We start from the raw sequence: 19437 nt of genomic DNA, 5'->3' as shown, positions 1-19437 counted from the left end.
TAAAAATATCAATAAGCTCTCTACTTTCTGGTTCAAAATGATGTCACACTTCGGTACCGAAGTGAATACGTGTATACCATAACGCGCGATATAATGTATGCTATCGAGTTCTGCCGTCTTGGCCCACGGCTATAGAACGTATTGTACATAAACGTATGTTCACTCGATCACATGCCCTTGTGCATCGCTTAGTTGAGAGTCAGCGCATGCGTACTCGATCACTTTACTGTGGATTTCGAGGCAGGCAACGAACGTCGGACGTCGTTCCGACACTCCTTTCCACGGATGGAGACCATAATTTATTTTCAAAAAATATAAACAAATAAAGTTCACGGAGATAACCTGATAACTAAAAATTAATCAGACAGCATTAACCCACCGCATTATGCACAAAAAATAAAACAAATTCTAAAAGAGTGATTTTTACAAAAAAAATCAACACGATCAGATTTGAAAGAAAATACCTGCACAGTGACCTCAAAGTAATGGAGTAAACCAGAAAGTGCAGTGCAAACAAATGGAGTACGCGCGCGTTGTTCATGCGCTGGTTCTCGCCATAATGCCTTGAACACGCATAATTCTACAGTGTACAGTACCGTTACATAGGTCAGGTGTTGAAGGTCATCGATCCATATTCATCACATAGTGATTCAACAGGAATTTCCCAGACACTGATTGGTTCCTCCTGAAATCCGGAGGAAAACTAAAAAGAAAATTAAACAGTTTGTAGGAGATTCCTAAGGGTGCATTCCACCGAATGGTTGTATTTTTGCGCGCGAGCTCATTAATATTTTTTGATCCCACAGGATTTTTACAAAATCACAGACCATCAGGAGGCATCGTAGAAATATTTCTATAAATCCCGATTTGGGGACTGATAATCTCCAGTCTTGGGTATTTCTTTCACAAAAAGCCCCAAATAGCGGACCTATTTTGGATAGAGGCGGGCGACTATAAAAAAATTTCGTGGCTAACCCCCCCCAATGAAATTGAAACGAAAAATGATCTTCTGTCCATAATCTTGAATTTCCGGTGAAAAAAACAGAGGCCAACCTCTTCACAAGAGTCAACAGGCGGCGCTCGTTCCGTCCGATTTTGCACTGTTTTGTATGGGCGCGTTTTTGGTGTAGTGCAACCCTAAGACGGTAGAACGAGCCGTCGATTGTAGAAATGAAGTCACGAGATGGCGCAATAGAAATCTGTGCACGCGGCACGCGCATAATGGTCGATCGAGTCCGCTATAGGGTCCGAAGTGTGACGTCACTGTAAACCAGAAAGTGCAGTGCAAACGAATGGAGTACGCGCGCGTGTTGGTTCACACGCTGGTTCTCGCACTAATGCGTTTTACACACTAATTGTGCGCGTGACGTATTCACTGCGGTACTCTATAGAGGGTGCAGTGTCCACAGTTCAAGGAAAATTCTCCGCCAGGCGGAGGCGCACACAAAAAGTTTCCCTACAGATTCTTTCGAAAAGAGGGGTCGACATGTTTTGGCCAAGAAATACGTTGTGGGGTAGTGCCAGTATGGCCCGGGATCATCTCTGTAGAGTCAGGGGCACCCATCTGGGGGCAAAGCAGACAAAAATGTGATTGAAAATTTGTCAGAAGAGTCCGCGCAAGTGATGAGGGATGTCATTTGAGAAATGGCCGCTGAGAAGACTTGGGAACATTGACTTTTGGGGGGGGGTGTTTTTGCGGATAATTAAAAAATTCATTGGTTAACCAACTAAAAATTGAAAAGCAAAAGAAATCTGAAGGACCAAACAACACACTGTTTTTTTTTTTTAATCTGCGGGGGGGAGGGGTAAGTTGCCCTCCTGCCACCCGCTGGATTGTCACTTGGTGTATTGAAGTCATATTCGCAGCCCAAACGTTTTATAGAGATGACAGTAAATTAAAATATTTTTTAAGAGAGTAGAAAATCAATATACCTGAAACAACATCATTTAACACAGTTTAGGCCCTATTGATAAATTACGAAAAGAAAATGGACAATTATGATAACTTCAACGGTAAAAGTATTGAAGCTGCAAGAAGAAGAATTTTTTTTCAAATACAGTCATCACAGTGAATTTTAAAGAAATAAGGCTATGTGACTTTTGGGAAAGGACACGGGAGGGAATTCTCCCTCCTTTTTTATAGCTCCACGCTCCATCCAACGACGCGATTCGTGTATGGGTGTACCGACTGCCCACGGATGCCCACCCCTCTGGCGTAATGGTATGGTCCTAGTTGCCACTAGAGCTAGAGTAACATGGCTGCTGATTCCTGAGCCCGGAGCCGGTTTGAAGGAGGCGATTTCGGCAAAATTTAAACGGCGATTTTCCAAGAGTCTAACCTTTTGGGGTTTAGCCAAAATAACCTTTCGGCAAACGCTGTACGGTCAAGTACCGCTCTTTTTTTTTCTTTTTTTTTACGTTTGGAAGTGTTGACGCGCTACACTGTACAGATGTACATGTACATGTATGCCCAGACCGTGTGCAGTAATGTAACGCCCCAACTATAGCGTCTGTCCCAACTATAGTTGGGACAATCCCAACTGTAGCGCTGCAGTTGGGCTGGCCCAACTATTGTTGACCAATTTCTATAGAAAAATTCTCAACCTTATCCAGGTTTACAAATCTCGTGCTTGACACAGTTCATCTAAAATATGGCAATTCAGTGTGATATGACATTGTACATAATAATGATTTTGGAGCATGCTGGGCACATGCACAATGGACCTCTGTGCTGTAGTTGGGCCAGCCGAACTATACTCTAGTTGGGATAGGACTGATGCTATAGTTGGGGCGTAACGTATATAATACCACGAATGTTACTGTTGATCGTTGACGGTCCGTTGCATGTTGACACCAATGACGGTAGGCCTACGCCTCACTTGGCTACAGAGCTGAAGTTGTAAAATGTCACTCACTCACTGTCAGGCTATTCAAGTGTCATGCGCTTGTCAGTGTCATGTTTGTCGCCAGCTGTGAACCCGACTTGATTCTTGTTCTGACTATAAATTGGTATAATAAACTTGCACTGTGCAGTTCATCATCAGATCCTTCATGACTGATGTAGCTATGTGTAGGCCTTGGCCTAAAGTCTTAACACCATCACCTCCTCAGGCATGTCAAGTGGCACCTGATGAACCATCATGTCTGTAGCCAAGATGATCATGTTGGATAATAATATTGTCATGAATGAACATGATGAATGTTTAGGCCTAATTCTCCTTTCTTTAGATTGGATGCCAGTCTGCATTACATGTACATGTATGTATGTGTGTGTCTTGCTACATGGAGATGGTCTCTAATTTCTTGCAACATGTACATGATCTCTAATGTTAGGCCCTAACATCATATACATGTACAATTTGTGTAGTTGGTTTCTTTTTAATCAGTTAATGAACTTTAATTCTGTATCACAGGTATGGTTTCTAGCCCTGCTGTAACCTTGCGAATCCATACCGCTAGAGACGAGTGGTGCTGTGAGTGTGCCAGACAATGTCAATAAATAATCCTCCACCCATCTATGATGCACTTTGGGAAGATCGGGATGTCAGGTTTGACATCAGCACAGCGTAAGTTTATGCATGTCATGTGACCATGAAGTGACTGAGGCATACTTAAATACTGTGGTGGAAAGGAACACATGTAGGCCCACATGAATCTCAATGTGGCTTCGTAAAATCAGATGCTACACTACTTGATTAGCAATGGAGACAGTCAAAGACATTAGTTTAAGTTAAATTGGTTTCTATAGCAATAAAAATCTGGCATGTATTGTTATAAATCGTTGTGATAATGAACCATTGAAACTGAAAAACAGCAGCATTTGGCAGGGATGTGATTTCTCTGAATTTTTCTGCATTTCAGGGTTTTTACCCCAAAAGTGTAGGATTTTAGAGGTTTAGTCATCAGGGATTTGCTACTTTCAGGACTGAGTCCTTCCCCCCCCCCAAAAAAACACACGTGCAGGGTTTACATAGTCATAGCCATATGGCTATGACTTACAACAGAAGTCATCATGCTTTGGTTGCTGTGAAAATCCCTGAAAATTTGTCACAATATTTCACACTTTTAACAACCTCTCTACTTAGTACAAACATGTATATTGCAGTTTATTTTAGCCATGACCCAATTTCACCTGGAGTTTCACTGCAGAATTTCAGCAGCCATCTGTCTGTTCTATATTGATTCAATTGAAAAGAGTACAATTTTTAATTGGGGCAAGGTGTTTGCTGTGTTTGAAACCCGACAGCCAGATGAATATGCGGCCAGGAGAGAAGCTGATTGACCTGTTAGACTCTGTGGAAGACACCAAAGGAAATAACGGAGACAGAGGTATGTGCAGAATGTACTAATATTCAAAACGAGTATCTTGAAATGAGAGTACACACCCTTTTGTTCTAAGCACCCCCAAGTTTCCTGCAACAGGTTTATACACTTATTTTTTCAGATTTGCTCGAACAGAAATTAGAACAAAAGCCTAGTAAATGTCACTAGTGATATGTTATTGTAATTTCCATTTTGGAGGAGATTTATATGTAAATTTTGCTCTTGATTTTAAAAGTTTCCCCATGAAAATCAATTCAGCTTTCTCTCTGGTGCCAGGCTCACCGGCATTGTCGTAGGAACTGCGAAATCATGTTGGAGTCAACCCACCTCCAACATTGTCCAAAAAAAAATCTGACGTAAATTTTAGCAAACTGGAAATGGTCATAATACACCTCTGAAGGGTGGAGTAGATTCCATTGCTGAGTATGGAAACCATTCTGCTTACATGTAGTTCTGGTCCAGTTCGTCGAGCCTAAGTCCAACTTCGCATACTAGGTGTCCAGTGGTCTGACTTCATTTCAAATGCCACCATCTCTCATCGCCCAACCTCAGTAACATCGTTTCAGAGGTTGCAGGGAGGCGACACACTTTGTTTGGTCACGTCCGGTACCTCCAATCCCTGGTTCCTGCTCATCTTGCCCTCAACCCAGCTTTCCAATTCCATCTTGATCAGCGACCTGTCACCTGGAAGAGGCCCCACAGCCATCCCCATCTCACTTGGCTTAAGCAGGTTGCCAACACTGTGTAACTGTCTCCAAATGAGTGCTGGTCACTTGCTCTTTACTGGGGTGTCAGGAGGTCACTACAACCCTCTTGATGGTCATGTGCAGAATGATGATGGTGATTAAAGTCCAGCAGTTTATTACTTTTAATGGTCCATTTTTTTGTCATTACAGGTCGTTTGATTGTTACCAACTTGCGACTAATTTGGCATTCACACAGCTTGCCAAGGGTCAACTTATGTAAGTATTAAAACGGTGTGGATAAAATAACACAAAATGTTGTCGCAGTGAACATCTAGATAGTAAAGAGTTTGTGGTGGCACTGTAATTTTGTCCATTGTTTGGAACTAGGGCTGAGTCAGTTCAAATAATTCACTATTCGAATATTCAAACTTCAGTTTGATCAAATATCTGAATATTCAGTTGTACCGATCGGTAGATTGTTGATGAATAAATCACATATAAAATCAGTTGCGATAATACTCTCAATTGTACATTATAATCACTATAATAGCTTCTCATGTCTAGGAGTATCTCCAGCCATGATTCAGCAAGATTTAATAGATGAAGAATACTTCTTGCCCTGTTGAAAATTTTTTAATGAACAATTTACTTTTTGAATTGTTGTAAGATATATTGTTCTGTCACTTTTCCTTTGAATCTGCTTGGAACAAGCCTCCATAGTTTAATTTTCTCATTTAATTAAACAATAGAAAATTCTCCCTTCCTTTTCATGAATTTTGCATTTGAATATTTAAATTTAGAAAAAAATATTAGTATATTTGATAAGCAATCGAATATTTAGATACTTGGCACTGCCCTATTTGGAGCTTTATACCAGTAACAATGTTTTAAGCATTCAAAAGCTGGTTGGAAGGTTTATGGTCGAAAATGTCAATGAAAAACATGTAGTAGTTCTTTCTGATATAAGTGATGGGCCCCACAGTATGAGGTCCAGAGATGAAGGTTTACAAGCATGTTCGTTATTTTGTTATTTTGATTAACAGCTGTTGGCTATACTTGTATCATCAACATCACCGTGAGAACGGCTCACTCGGTATGTATTTTTTCCAAGTTTTAGTTCATCTGGTGAGAAGTACAAGATCCTGGCTTTCAATAAATTTGCGTCAGTTTAAAAATTGATCCTCGAAGTTGTTATAAGGGGTTGATAAATGAATATATTGCCAAATTTTCACATGCATTTTCTCTTGCTTTCTCTGTCAACAGAAACTGAGAGGTCAGACGGAAGCCCTGTACATCTTAACACGATGTAACAACACTCGCTTTGAGTTTATCTTCACTAGCCTGGTTCCTGGCTCGCCCAGGCTGTTCACCACTATCATCTCAGTTCACAGGTGAGTTTAGTCTGGTAGCTTTGATTTTTGTCATTGTAGGATTTCAACATGCTTTAGCAATGACAGATTCTACATGTATATTAACCACTACCAGCCGGGGACTCCGAAATCAGAGCCGTATGGTTTATATGTGTGGCCGGGGTCTCCGACCCCGGACAAAGGAAACAGGGCCCTGTAACAAAAGACCGTACTCCGAACAAAAGATCAGGCTGCTGGGCATTACCGGCATTTTTCACTCTCAAAAGTGGTGATAATCCAGCGTTATTTTGAAACCGTATACCAGGGTTTGGGGCATTTAGAGCAAGCGGATTACCACCGGGGACAAAAGCTCTCCACCACCGCAGGGATGAGCCACACAGCACCGCTGCATGCTAATCTGGCCCCTATTGAAAAGAGGTCAGCAGTGCACTGAGCCAGGTTTGTGAACAAAAGACAGTTGTATAACACCACACAATCTGGGCTCTGTTTACAAGGCTGCAGGCCTGGCTGAAATATTCGGGCGTCAATGAAGGTCACCTGTCAACTTAGAGTAGTGCCTAAAGATTACTCCGTGCGGCTATAAACGTCTGTTAAATGGAATGATGAATTGTTGAAGGATTTTGAAAACGGAAAAAATGATAGTCATGCCGGCCCAGCATCCCCAACGTTGAAAAATGCCCCAGCACGAAGTGGTTAAGAGTTTTATTGGGTGTGATCATTCGATCAGCACAATCGTGTGATCGCATTGTGCTTGAACCTGTATGAAATTGCTGACTTTTACTTTCCTCTTTCAAAACAGTCTTTCAAAGCTGTGAATTAGAATTGAAAGGCAACTGGCTGATGGTAGAAATATTGGCAAATCCTGCTTTAAGTCTGACAGCTCTTGCAAAGATGGAGCAATCATGCAGATTGACTGATCACGCCCAACATTTGCATTTCTGAATCAAAAAAGTTATCAGGTATTCAGCAGAAATTTGCAGCGTGCAAGGTTATTATCTACAAAACATGATCTGCAGATTTCAGTATTCTTTAAAAATATTTGTGTGGTCACACTGGCTCTAAAGGTTCCTTTTTTTTCAAACTGACTGAGAGACTGGTTAGAAATGACAGTAAGTTGGCATGAAAGTTCAGATGCATTCACCTATAATAGGTTTTTCGATATTTTGTATAGCAACCATTGGAAGTTACCAATTTTCATCCTATGCAAGTTCAGTTACGTTAAATGAAACTTAATGTCATCAACACCAGCGATAATATCGTGGATTTTTTGTCCTTCTCTGAAGAGCCTATGAGACATCCAAGCTGTATCGCGATCTGAAGTTGAGAGGTGCCATTGTTCACAACAAGAACCTCCGCTTACTGCCCCTGGAGCAAGTGTACGACAAAGTCAATGGCGTGTGGAATCTCTCCAGTGACCAGGTAGGCAGCAAGAGCTGCGCTGTATCATGTGCAGCGATGCAGCGATGTGTTGTGTGCCATTTTGGGGTCCTACGTAGCTGGAGGATGTAAGGGGATGCAGGAGTATTCCTAGCAAAAGTGCATCACAGAAGTGCAGCCCCTCACTGGCAAAGACGAGACAGGACGGTGGGAAATTTATCAACTGAGCTTGTGAATGCTCCCTGATCAATGTGCGAAGACCTGTATGTTCAAACAGAAATTGGTTGCATGTTCAGCATGGCCAGTGCCAACTGCCCATGAACCCATGTGCACACAAAGTGAGTTCACCCAATATTTTCATAAGTTACAACAACTTCAGTGTATATGTAAGTGAGTTTCCCGTTTCTCATTGAGAAAACCTTGGAATGAGTCGTACGCATTTTAAGATTTTGCTTCTTTTTTTTTTAAGGGTAACTTAGGCACATTCTACATCACCAATGTACGGTTAGTTTGGCATGCCAACATGAACGAGTCATTCAACGTCAGTGTGCCGTATCTTCAAATGGTGAGTCGGACATTAGGGTATGGTATTTGAAAGCAGAAATGAAATATTCAGTGTCAAAGTCTTTAACTTAATAATTTAAAAGTTGCAGATTACAAGTGTACATAATAAAGCACATCTATATTTATACCAAGTTTCAATAAAAATTGCTCTTGCAGTTCATTACATTTGACTTCCGATTGAATTATCACTTTTGTTGCAGAAAAGTGTGAAGATCCGAGATTCTAAGTTTGGGGTAGCGCTCGTTCTGGAATCTTCTGTGCAAGTAAGTTGGACGTCAGTCCCTGAGCAACCCCGAGAACCTTAAGGACACAGCGACAGTGTGGTAGAGCCAAAGGAATATGTAAAAGTGCCTTAGAGGCAGCTGCCAAACAAACCATATCTTAGCATGGAGTACTGGCAGAGATCAATAATGTTAGTTTTCTTTGGCCACCCTTGCCTCAATGTTGCTTTCATGTCCTAAATTCAGCAGAATCTAGCAATGCTTCATGTTTGTTTCACCGACAGAGCGGAAACTACGTGCTGGGTTTCCGCATCGATCCCCTGGAGAAGCTGCACGAGGTCGTCAAGGAGATCCAGAGCCTGCACCGTGTCTACAGCGCAAGCCCCATCTTTGGGGTGGAGTTCGAGACTGAGGACCGTCCTCAGTCCCTGGATGAGCTGACCATCGAGAACCAGACAGATGACGTGGACATTGTCACTGAGGATGAGCAGTCGGATGCGTTTGCAGTGAGTTTGACCAATGATGACCACTTTAGTAATCCCTGTTCCATTGCAACATAGCACATCACTGTGTTGTATATGTGCATTAGCCAAAGACAGGTTTTTTGTATCCAACCAGTGTCCCCCAAAGTAATTCATTTCGGGTGTCAATTCATAAACATTGACAGAGGGCCCAACATTTTTATCAATCTTTTGCCTTGGAGAAAGAGCTTACAATAATTGAAACTTTAGACCCTTTAACTTTCAAGCATATGAGTCAGGTCTCTCTAGTCCATTTACATTAGCTTTTTTGTTATCATTTTGAATCCATAGGCATACTTTGCCGATGGTAACAAGCAGAAGGACAGGCCACCAGTCTACTGTGAGGAACTTGGCCTAGCCATTGAGAAGCTCAAAGACGGATTCACGCTTTCTAACCTGTGGGAGGTCGTGGAACAAAAATAGCTAGGAAGTCTTTTCAAAGAAGACAGGGCACTTTTGGCTCCAGCATCTCGGTGTGCATTTAAATGTTCAAGGAGAAACCTTTTGAGTAGGTTTTTCAACTCCATGGAGTAGATGACTTTGAAAATGAGACTCTAATGAGTCTCTAGTCTGAGACACCACAGATATGGGGGGCTTGCGTCTGAACAAGCAAGGGCAGTGTTTTACCAAGCAGCGACCTTCCCTGGTGTGGCACATGACAGGAGCGTGTGCGTATTTGTGCATGTCTGGCACACTGAATGCTTCTCTATTTGTCACCGGTAACCGAAACCCTTGATGCAAGGCTTAGTCGAAAGTACACCCATACCTGCACTTCCTCTGTTGGTGTTTGTTTCATAGACAGGTTGCACTACATGTATTTAGCTGATTACTCTAAACTTGTGTTTTGAAGTATCTGAACATCACAAGGATGATGTTACAGCGGAAAGAATATATTTTTTATCAGTGTTTATATTAAAATGTATATATTTGAAGATTGGTTTGTAAAATGGTAGAGTGAGATGCCCTCAGAGTGTATTGTGGAACAGGCGTGAATGGCTTGTGTGTAGTTCATTGTTCGAGAGAAAAAGTTTTTTTTTGTTTCACCTTCCATTCCATGGTTTGCCACATGTAACCCAAACAAGTGTCATAGGTTGGTAGTTGCTGTACGTACATCTACCCGAGCTCCAGATCTTGAAATGGATTGATGCACAATATTGAGCAGGAATTTCTTTTCACACCTGTGAGCACAAACTCCTACTGAGTGAAGAAAGTGTAGCAGAGACTCACTTTCTCAGATTGAGTCATACATGTAGATACACTTTGCTAGCATTGTCTTGTGGGGAGTTGAGTCACAGTCTGCATGGTTTTTGAAGAAAAACATTTCGGCTTATACTGCCCAGAAGGTTTTTGTTTCAAAATCTAAGTGGGTCATTGCTAAAGTGGGAATGCTGGTGTGTTCTTAGAATTATTTTTCTTTTTGCATTATCGTATGTATTCCTTTGCACACTTGTCTTATTCGGCATAATCATAATCTACATGATTCAGTCAAAAAGGCAGCAATTTTAGATAATTTTTATCTTTTGTTTTTCTTTTGTTGTATCTCATGTAAAAGAGTCTTTCGCACAACACAGAAGAAGTCAAAAGCTGCATCATTAGCAAAGCTGTATATGTACTTAAAGCAAACTGTGAATTTACATGAAGTTCTGTAATAAACACTTTGCACTGAATATTTCAATCATGACTGTTCCCTTTGAGGTGTTTTATTACTCAATCACAAGGTTATTACAAGTACAATACAGAATGGCAGAATCTTGTACAAAAATACAACGTGTTATATCTGGATAATAGAAGCATATTCTGGATAATTTATCATGGCAAATTTTTTGAATGATTAAAAAATAAAGTACAAAAATACTCAATCATTCATGATTTACCGGTGATTGTCACACACTTTGAAGTGAATCTGACAAAGGCTTTGTTTCAACATGTTAGGAGTTACCTTTTCAAGGTACAAAAACATAAAAAGTCACATAGCTGAATAGAAATTTAGGAGAAATAATACCTGTTTGTTCCAGTTACCTGACACATTCGCATAAAAAAATAGAGCTCTGGAACACTTGACCAGAAGAATCGCCTTTGTACACACCCTGACATGCAAAACAAACCACTCTGAAAACAGCATATGTACATTGGGTGTGATCTGTGGTTTTAATACATCTGGAGGACTGTATCATGCCTTCAAAGGATTGATGCTTATGATAGGCACAAATACTGGTTGATCAGAAAAGCAGATCTCTATCATTAAATCAATCAAACGTAACGCAACTTGACTGATTTGTCAGTCTTACACAGCTTCAGTCAGCCATGCAGGAACAAGTCATTTTTCTCTGAAACCAAGTACTAAACATTTCTCTGATGGGGATGCGGCCTCAACATAATGGTTACAAACCTCTCTTGTTAAAAACATATCTACCAAAGCCCTGTGATTCTGAAAAAAAAAATTATGACACTGCACAGTTTCAACCGTCAATGAGCAAAGCATAATTGACCATGCGCAACTGGCCATTAATTTGACATCTATGACACATCATATGACGACCTCAAAAACCTCAAAACACAACCTCCTGAGAGCCATCAAATGCACCCAAGAAATGTACTTAAAAACTGGATGACATCTGAGCGAATTTCCTTTGTAAATAAAGTAAACCCCTTAATCCAATACACAGCATATGTACAAGCTGCATAATGTCCCGTAGACTTACTTCTGAAATAAAGGCTAAGAAAACTGAAGAATAGAAAATGGCAGATAGGAGCTGTTTCAATGTTGTAAATTTCAGTGTGATAAACTTCCACTTCAATAAAATACAAAAGGACTGATGCCACATCCGTTGAATACATGTACATGCTGTATGGTGTACGGGGAATGCAACTGGGTGTGTACACAAAATACGATGAATACTGCTTAGCTTTTTATGCAGGGGGGGGATGTTGAAAGATACAAGAAATCATATTTCTAAAACAAGCAATCAATCTTACACAATGAACTTAGTTCTCTTTTCACAATTCAAACATTTCGGAATTTCATTCCTGGCTCTTTTTTTTCATTGTAATTTTCAAAAATAATCTGATCTCACATTTCTAGAAGTATGGCAACGTTCAAGCAAGTATTGGCAGTGATGTGTCCACCAACGATATTGACAGCAATGTACAGTCTAAACCCACTCCATGAATAAATAACTTACACAGCGTTGAGCTCTCATTATCTCTAACGGCACGCCATCTTTCAGCATTCCTATCCCTGTTCTTCCTCATGGACAACTCTAGTCAGGGACACCACACTCTCAGATCTAACATACTCCTCTACCCTGAAATCCTCCCCTTTGCCAGTGAACCCCTGCGCCCGTTGCCGTGTAAGCCCCTCCCCTCTCTCATCTTCACCAGCACACTCCTTCTTGTTGGTGGCCCTGTCTCCGCCATATTTCTCGCTCTCTTTTCCTCCAGGAAGACCGCCGCTCTTTGTCTTACGACTGCCCCTCTTTTGCATCACTTTTGTTTCACTTGGGCCTTTCTGTCCATTTCCTTGCTGGCTTTTGTGACCGACACACTTGCTCTGTTCACTCACATAGGACTTCTCACATGGAGAAGAATCATTTGGAACTTTAATTTCCCTTTTGCTCTTTTCTCTCTTTTTCCTAACAGCATCATTTTCATTTTCAATACATGTATTTTCATCACCTTTTTTCTCTCCTACAAACTCCTTTTTAAGAGTTTCACTTTTTTCACTATCACTTATTCTTTCATCTCTGTCCGCTCCTTTCTGTACACTTTTGTCTTTGGATTTGCTCTTATCCATTTCATCATCATCCTTCCTTACATCCTTCCCCTTAGCAATGCTATCCCCGACCTTCCTTTCCTTCCAGGTCTCTTCTCCAGCCATTCCTTGATGGTCAGCCAACAAATTTTGGTCTTCAGTCTCTGCTCTTGCCTTCAATTTCCATGACGATTCCTCCATCTCTTGACTGACAGCCAACAAACTTTGGTCTTCACTCTCCTCTCCTGTCCTTGGTTTCCATGGCGACACCTCTTCCCTCCTCATCCCTGCATCCCCATCTTCTTGTGCTGTCTTGAGACATACATCCAATGTATGGTCGTCTTCAGTCTCCTCCCCGGTCTTTGCCTTGTGTGATGCTTCCCTCTCTAATTCTGCTTCTTTACGCACTCGTTCCATCTCTAATCTAAAATTTGGGACGCAAATTACACTAAGCATGTTACAGAAAAATTGGAAAGTATGTTTGGACTTGTTAACAGTCTTGTGTCTGAACTTATGACTGATGATGTTGTGTTCATCTGGTGTTTATCATACAGCCTCCATCCACAACACTACAATAGATACAATGATATGATAAAGCAGGCTTTACCTGAGCCATAGTGGTGTGTGTTTTCTCTTGCCTCCAGAATCCTCTGTAACATCTGGCTCCTTTCTACGAACACTCTCCTTTCTAATAGGTTGCTAGCATGAAGATGGGTGCAATGACAGTGATGATGATAGACATGAATATTTTTTATATGCATATATATGAATTGTTCAAGCAACCCTCTTATTGCTGGTAAATGTGCAATGAATAATTAGAACTGCATCGGAGGATACATGATGTGCAAGAGACCATGTGCCTTAACAAATGAAATGAGATGTTGAAGCCATGTATACTGTATGACCTTATTTTCTGATAGGAAAGAAAATTTGAGATTATTTTGTCAATCACACATGTAGGTAAATAACACAAAAGTTGTCTAAATTTGTGTCACAAAAGCAACCATCCAGGATTGTGGCTAAATTTTGATAATGCAAATCTGTTTCCACACTTCAGCAATGGCATCAATATTTCACATAAAAAAAAGCAGAAAGGTGTTTGACACGTTAAACTACACTGTATGTGTTATAGCCCAATGTCTCTCTCTTATTTTGTATAGCTCTATGATATGTGAATGGCATGAATAGTGAACACTCCACAAAAACTCACTTCATTTTTCTCTTCAACAAATTTTCTTGCTGCTTCACGATCATCTGCAAATTGAACACAAGACAGAGTGGGTTCCTATTATGTCTCTTTTAATACTTTTTTCTCATTATTAGTAGAGATATATTACATATGACTGGCCTCAACTATTTGAAGAGTGAGCATGTTCCTTTTAAGCAAGTTGATGTTCATGATATTTAATTTTTCTGAGGCGATTTTCTTACCATTTTCTTCAGCACAATCCCAGGCATGCTGTGTGTTCAATATGGCATCCACGTGGTGGGAAACATGGGCTACTTTGCTCTGCCGAATGAGGGTCAAAACGCAGAAACGTTAGATGGTGCAACTTTTGCATCAGTTTTGAGATAAATGGCTAAAGTGCTCACATAGGAGGATACATAAGCCGTATACTTCGCAATTCTCCAGCAGTCTTTCAAGTCAACATAATCCTCAATTACTTACATTGGGCAACTTGCTTTGAGAAAGATTCCGCTGTGTTCAAACCCTCATGCCTTCTGAATTTTAGAATTTTGTTTTTCCTTTTGTGATTTTGTTCATATTTGCTCAGTGCTCTGAAATGTATTCATGACACAAAGCTAAAATCAAAAGTGAAAATGTATGACTTACATGTAATTGTAATGACCCCAGAGTTGATGATACAGTATGGAAAACCCCAGTTATTCTTCACAAAATTCATTCGAAAAATTGAATAACAGTGCGTGTATATGAATTGCAGAAAACTTACTATGTCAAGGCGTTCACTTAGAATGAGATGTGGGCGGTAGCGATGCACACTGTGAATCTTGTCCACTGAAATTTGATTCTTAAATTATTGGCATGCAGCGGAGACAAAAATTGTTGAAAAATGTTACTATATGATGGCATACATATACATGTAGATATTCCAAAGCACACATTGGTGATGGTTAAAATAATAGCAGGCAAATGGGTTTTGCCGACAAGAACCTTGTGAAGTGATTTCACAATAATGAGAATCAGTCCTGTAGTTTCAGTCCATTTAATCCTCATAGAGTTAATTGTTTCCTGACCATCTCACAGTTGAGGGGGGCAGAAATTCTCGTGGCAAAATAGGTTGTGAGAGCAGCATATCTGATTTTCAAAGTTGATGTCATAATACTGGAAAAAATAGTAGGCTTGGATTGAAGAAAAAAATCACACTGTGATGATGTTGGAGAAAATATCTCAGGGAGTGACGCTCCTGTCTACCCTAGGTAAATTTGGGGTTATTAAACACATCACATATCAATAAGCCCCTCCCCTCCCATTACCCCACCAACAGCAGACCACACGATATACTGACCAGTGTTGTCTGAGCATTCTTTGTGATGCGATCAATCTCAGAGCCTTTGACCCTCGACTTGATCCGGCTGTTCCGGGTCACCCCTGGCGACACCTCAGGCGTCATTTCCTTGCTGTCACTGGGTGAGGCTCCTGGCCCCATCTGATCCTCTGTGCCCTCACCTGCTTGCTCGTCATCAACTGACTTCTGTTTGGCATTCTTCTTCTTCTTGTTTGCTTTCCACTGCTGTTCCGCTGCTTGAAGATAACTCAGTTCTAATTGCACCTTGATTTCAAATGGCAACATTTATATGAGAAAAGTGTGAAGTCAATCTGGCACAAACAAATGATCCACGCATCTACCTCTTCTCTCCAGTCATACACACACAACTATTTGCTGAAACCATTCAAGCTCACTTGCTGACGAAACTGACACAGTTTTCCAAAAGCTGATTTTGATCACACTGTAAAACATGCATTTTGAAAAAACAGTCTCATTAAAATAGAAAACCTATATTTATACACATCCCTTTCTACATGTGAATCTATCTGCAAGCTTTTCAACCCAATCGGACATATACTGTACATTTATTTCAAAGATATGGTGATTTAAAGGGTGGACCTATAAATATAGACGAAGACGCATTCTGTCCTTATTAAAAGCACGACGGTTTGCAAAGAGCTGTTGACAGTCCAAAACTGAGACACAAAGCTTGGAACCTTGAGAGTAAGTGGCTGACTTGATCACACTGGCAGGTTCTGTTTTTTCCAAAACAGATTTTCTTCAACCTTTCAATTCAAGGTACATGTAGATTTATAAATAAAAAAATGTTACCGTTAGTATTATTATTAGAAAAACAAACATCTTATACCAGTCTGTCAATTAACAAGCATCCTCACAAGCAAAGAAGAGACATGCTGCTACTGGGAAGTTGTCTAACCAAACTTGTACATGCATACATCAAACAGAAAGGCGTTGCACATTGTCAGTGTGTCATGCGGCAACTGCTCATGAACTTGCACCGGCACATGATGAGTTCCCACTAAACACTAGAGGCGCACATCACAACTGGGAGACTCTCCTTAAATTTGGAGAAGTCCCTTTATTTAGAGACAAAACCAGTTGATCCCCTAAAAGAGAGAATGTCTGAGGGGGCTTTTTTGAAATGGGATTGGAAACAAAAATGTACACGCTATTACCAATTTTTCTCCAATATTTCTGATCAAAAAAGGGGAAGAATTCCATACATGAAGTTCACTGTAATATCGCGTAATTACTACAAAAGTATCCTTACTTCGATCGCTGAATGAAGACGATTCCAATAGGCATTGAAGAGCTGAACATCATAGGACAGAAATGTGGAGTTTTGGGCACACTTTTGGAGCTACACATGGACCAGGTTTACATCGACAGGCGGCCATCTTTGCTTCTGAAGAACATGGCGAATGCGAATCATATCCGGAAAGAACCATTATGTAACAGGGGTTGGGCTGCCACAAGCATTGAGGTAATTTTATGCATGAATCCGCAACACGAGGAGTGCAGAGGGCCGTCATCTGTCTGGATGGATCTACACAGTTCACGAAATACTGCGCAATGTGCCCTACTGTACATGTACAATTTTTACTTGGGGGAAAATAGTGCGTGTTTTGCGACAATTTTTAAGTTGGAGGATTTGGTTAGAAGGAAAAAATGGTCCCTATTTCTTTTACAGACAGTTTGTAAGTCGGACAATTTGTTTAGAAGGAAAAAAAGGGCAAATTTCTTTTAGAGAGTGCTTGTCAGTTGGAGTTTTTTTTCTATATTTATACAGAGGGAGGGGGAAAAGGGAGCTGAAACCCGTCTTTAGATTATTGTGTGGCTATCTGCGCTCTAAAATGTGAGGGGAGGCTTGTACAGGAGAAGAACATCCTTAAGGATTTGATTGAAGTGGTCTACTCCTGCATGTCAGCAGCACCACATGTATTCGGCCAGGTAGAACCCAAACTGGTCGCTTCCACTGGTGTGGATAGTCACCTCTCTCACCAATTGCGCGTAAGACTCCAATTCTCGCTCATAGTGCATGTACATGTATTGCTAATGGATGAAGCAAGACTCCACCTGAGTTCTTATACAGCATTGGACTGAAATTCCTTCTTTCGTACGGCCGACTGCATTTCTACTTGTTCTTTCTCTCTTGGTTTACATAATACGATGGAGATAACTCACGTCATATAGTCAATTGTGCTCAGACATGTACCTTACCTAGTTGATTTCCTTTGGCACAACCTACTTATATTAACAACGGATAGCCACATTTATTTATATTTAAATATTCTAATTTATACAAATATTCGTGAATAATTACATATTCAGTTTCATAAATATTTAATTTTTTAAATATTCATCTTGACCTCATCGTGACCTCTCCTTAATTCAACCGTAACTTTATATGGAACATATCGACCTCCTCCGGCAACAAGCGCTCGTGTGGCATGGTCAGTTAGACTGCTGTATTTCTATACCTAACAGTTCTCTTCATTGCAGGTTTGATTCCCCTTTACGACAAAATTTGGATTAAATGTATTAAATGTGCATGTATACTAACTGTAATAATCCTCGTACTAATGACAGGAAAACTGTGGAGAAATAAAAGGACGGGATAGTGAAGGAAAAAGGAAACGGTAGAGGATAAAGTAGGGGAAAAAAAGAACGGCAAAAGGACTCACTTTTTTGCCGTTTTTATTGCGTGGGGCCCCTTCTTTTTAAACCTGTCCCCCTAAGTTACTGAACCCCCTTTCACATCTCTATCCCCCAAAAATAAATGTCGCCCCTTTTTAAATCTGTCCTGGAGCAAAAATTTCTCCTAAAAAGTGAACTTCATATATGGAATTCTTTCCCAAAAAAGTTTTTGAAGTTGTTTTCTGAACTTTGTATAATTTCACTAGATTTACATGTACATGCGAAGGATTGACATTCAGAAAAATACATGGTCTTTTTACCTTTTTTTATGTCCCATTGCAGACTCCAGTAATCCCAGAAGTAAAAAGGAATTTTTTTTAACAACAGCCTAGAGGAGTTTTCTTCCTCAGAGTCCAATTACATGTATGGCATAAGAAAATGGGCAAGAGTTCAATGGGATGCCAGTACTTATTCACTCCAGTGATCTATTTGCCATCAGAAAGCAAAACCATGTCCAGAAAAGTTCAATTTAGAAGGAAAATATCAAGTCGTTTACTGAGAAAACACTTAGAATTTTTTAAACCAGTCTCAGTGGATTTGTACACCTGGAACTCTTTCCAGAAAAGGATCGCCAGGGCAAAAGTAGGCTCCCCAAGCCCACTTAGAAAAAAAGTCTCTGCTTTAGGAGACATTCTCTCTTTTCAGGGACTGATTTTGTCCCGGCCTGAATAAAGAGAAATCCTGTCTCCAAGTTGTGATGTGGCACCCCTACTCAGGCTACTGCTAAAGGACGATTTTTATTGCAATGTAAACATATCCTCTCCTTTATACAGCTGAAGCCACTCCGAGCAGATTGAATTCCCACCAAGTACAGCAGCCTATATGCTAGCAAATTGGCCTCATTTGCTAAAGTTAGCATGGTTAAGGTCTGGCACTGACATTCACTGACCGTGCTGACATCACATCCTTACCACTGTTGGAGTTGTTGTGTGTATACCCTTGCCGGATGGATCAAATTCCCTCTCAACTCTCTGTCGATTGAAGTAGTCCTCTCTACAATTGTTGCAAAGGAAATGAATTACAAGTTTGATCAAAATTCTTGTCATTTGGTCACATGGTTGAAACTGTGCAAATTTAACGTTGGCTGCCAGAGTTAAATACTTAGGCCTAATAATAGGCCAACAACATGGTACACTACAAATTACAATTATAGGCCGAGGCCTGCGTAGCTCTGTTTTTTACTACAGCCTTACAGGTAGGACCTATATTTTGATCTTAAAACAGCTTGTCAAAACACGACTCACAATTTCAGTTGAACAAGTTTTGCGACTTTCGCAGTGCTATCGGCCATGTCGACGGTGAATTATTAAAAATTAAATTTAAAACCGGGCACAACTTTTAGTATTTTAATGCGCTTCCGCGTTCCATTGTCAAGTGTTGTCAAGTGGTAAATGTG

At 40.5% G+C, this 19437-nt stretch overlaps 2 protein-coding genes across 2 annotated transcripts; one reads left to right on the top strand and one right to left on the bottom strand.

The window, feature by feature from the left end:
- The first annotated feature begins 2218 nt into the window (after positions 1-2218).
- Positions 2219-10737, top strand: bbs5 (Bardet-Biedl syndrome 5). The gene is made up of 11 exons (XM_022224353.2): positions 2219-2378; positions 3414-3566; positions 4247-4329; positions 5220-5285; positions 6053-6102; positions 6273-6400; positions 7663-7798; positions 8226-8321; positions 8521-8583; positions 8826-9047; positions 9354-10737. Exons 2-11 carry the CDS (start codon positions 3490-3492, stop codon positions 9483-9485), a joined length of 1053 nt encoding a protein of 350 aa, XP_022080045.1. The 5' UTR covers positions 2219-2378; positions 3414-3489; the 3' UTR covers positions 9486-10737.
- LOC110973491 (uncharacterized) lies at positions 10732-19434 on the bottom strand. The gene is made up of 8 exons (XM_022224352.2): positions 19286-19434; positions 18953-19034; positions 15342-15605; positions 14766-14843; positions 14245-14323; positions 14024-14067; positions 13421-13512; positions 10732-13237 (listed from the first exon to the last, which is right to left on the bottom strand). The coding sequence occupies exons 1-8, from the start codon at positions 19330-19332 to the stop codon at positions 12295-12297; spliced, it is 1629 nt and encodes a 542-aa protein (XP_022080044.2). The 5' UTR covers positions 19333-19434; the 3' UTR covers positions 10732-12294.
- Between the last annotated feature and the right edge of the window lie 3 nt (positions 19435-19437).

Source organism: Acanthaster planci, linkage group LG17, assembly GCF_054643075.1.
Source record: "Acanthaster planci isolate LZ-2023a linkage group LG17, COTS_SCS, whole genome shotgun sequence".
Taxonomy (NCBI): domain Eukaryota; kingdom Metazoa; phylum Echinodermata; class Asteroidea; order Valvatida; family Acanthasteridae; genus Acanthaster; species Acanthaster planci.
The sequence above is the reverse complement of the archived record's forward strand: the minus strand, read 5'-3'. Positions and strand labels throughout refer to the sequence as shown.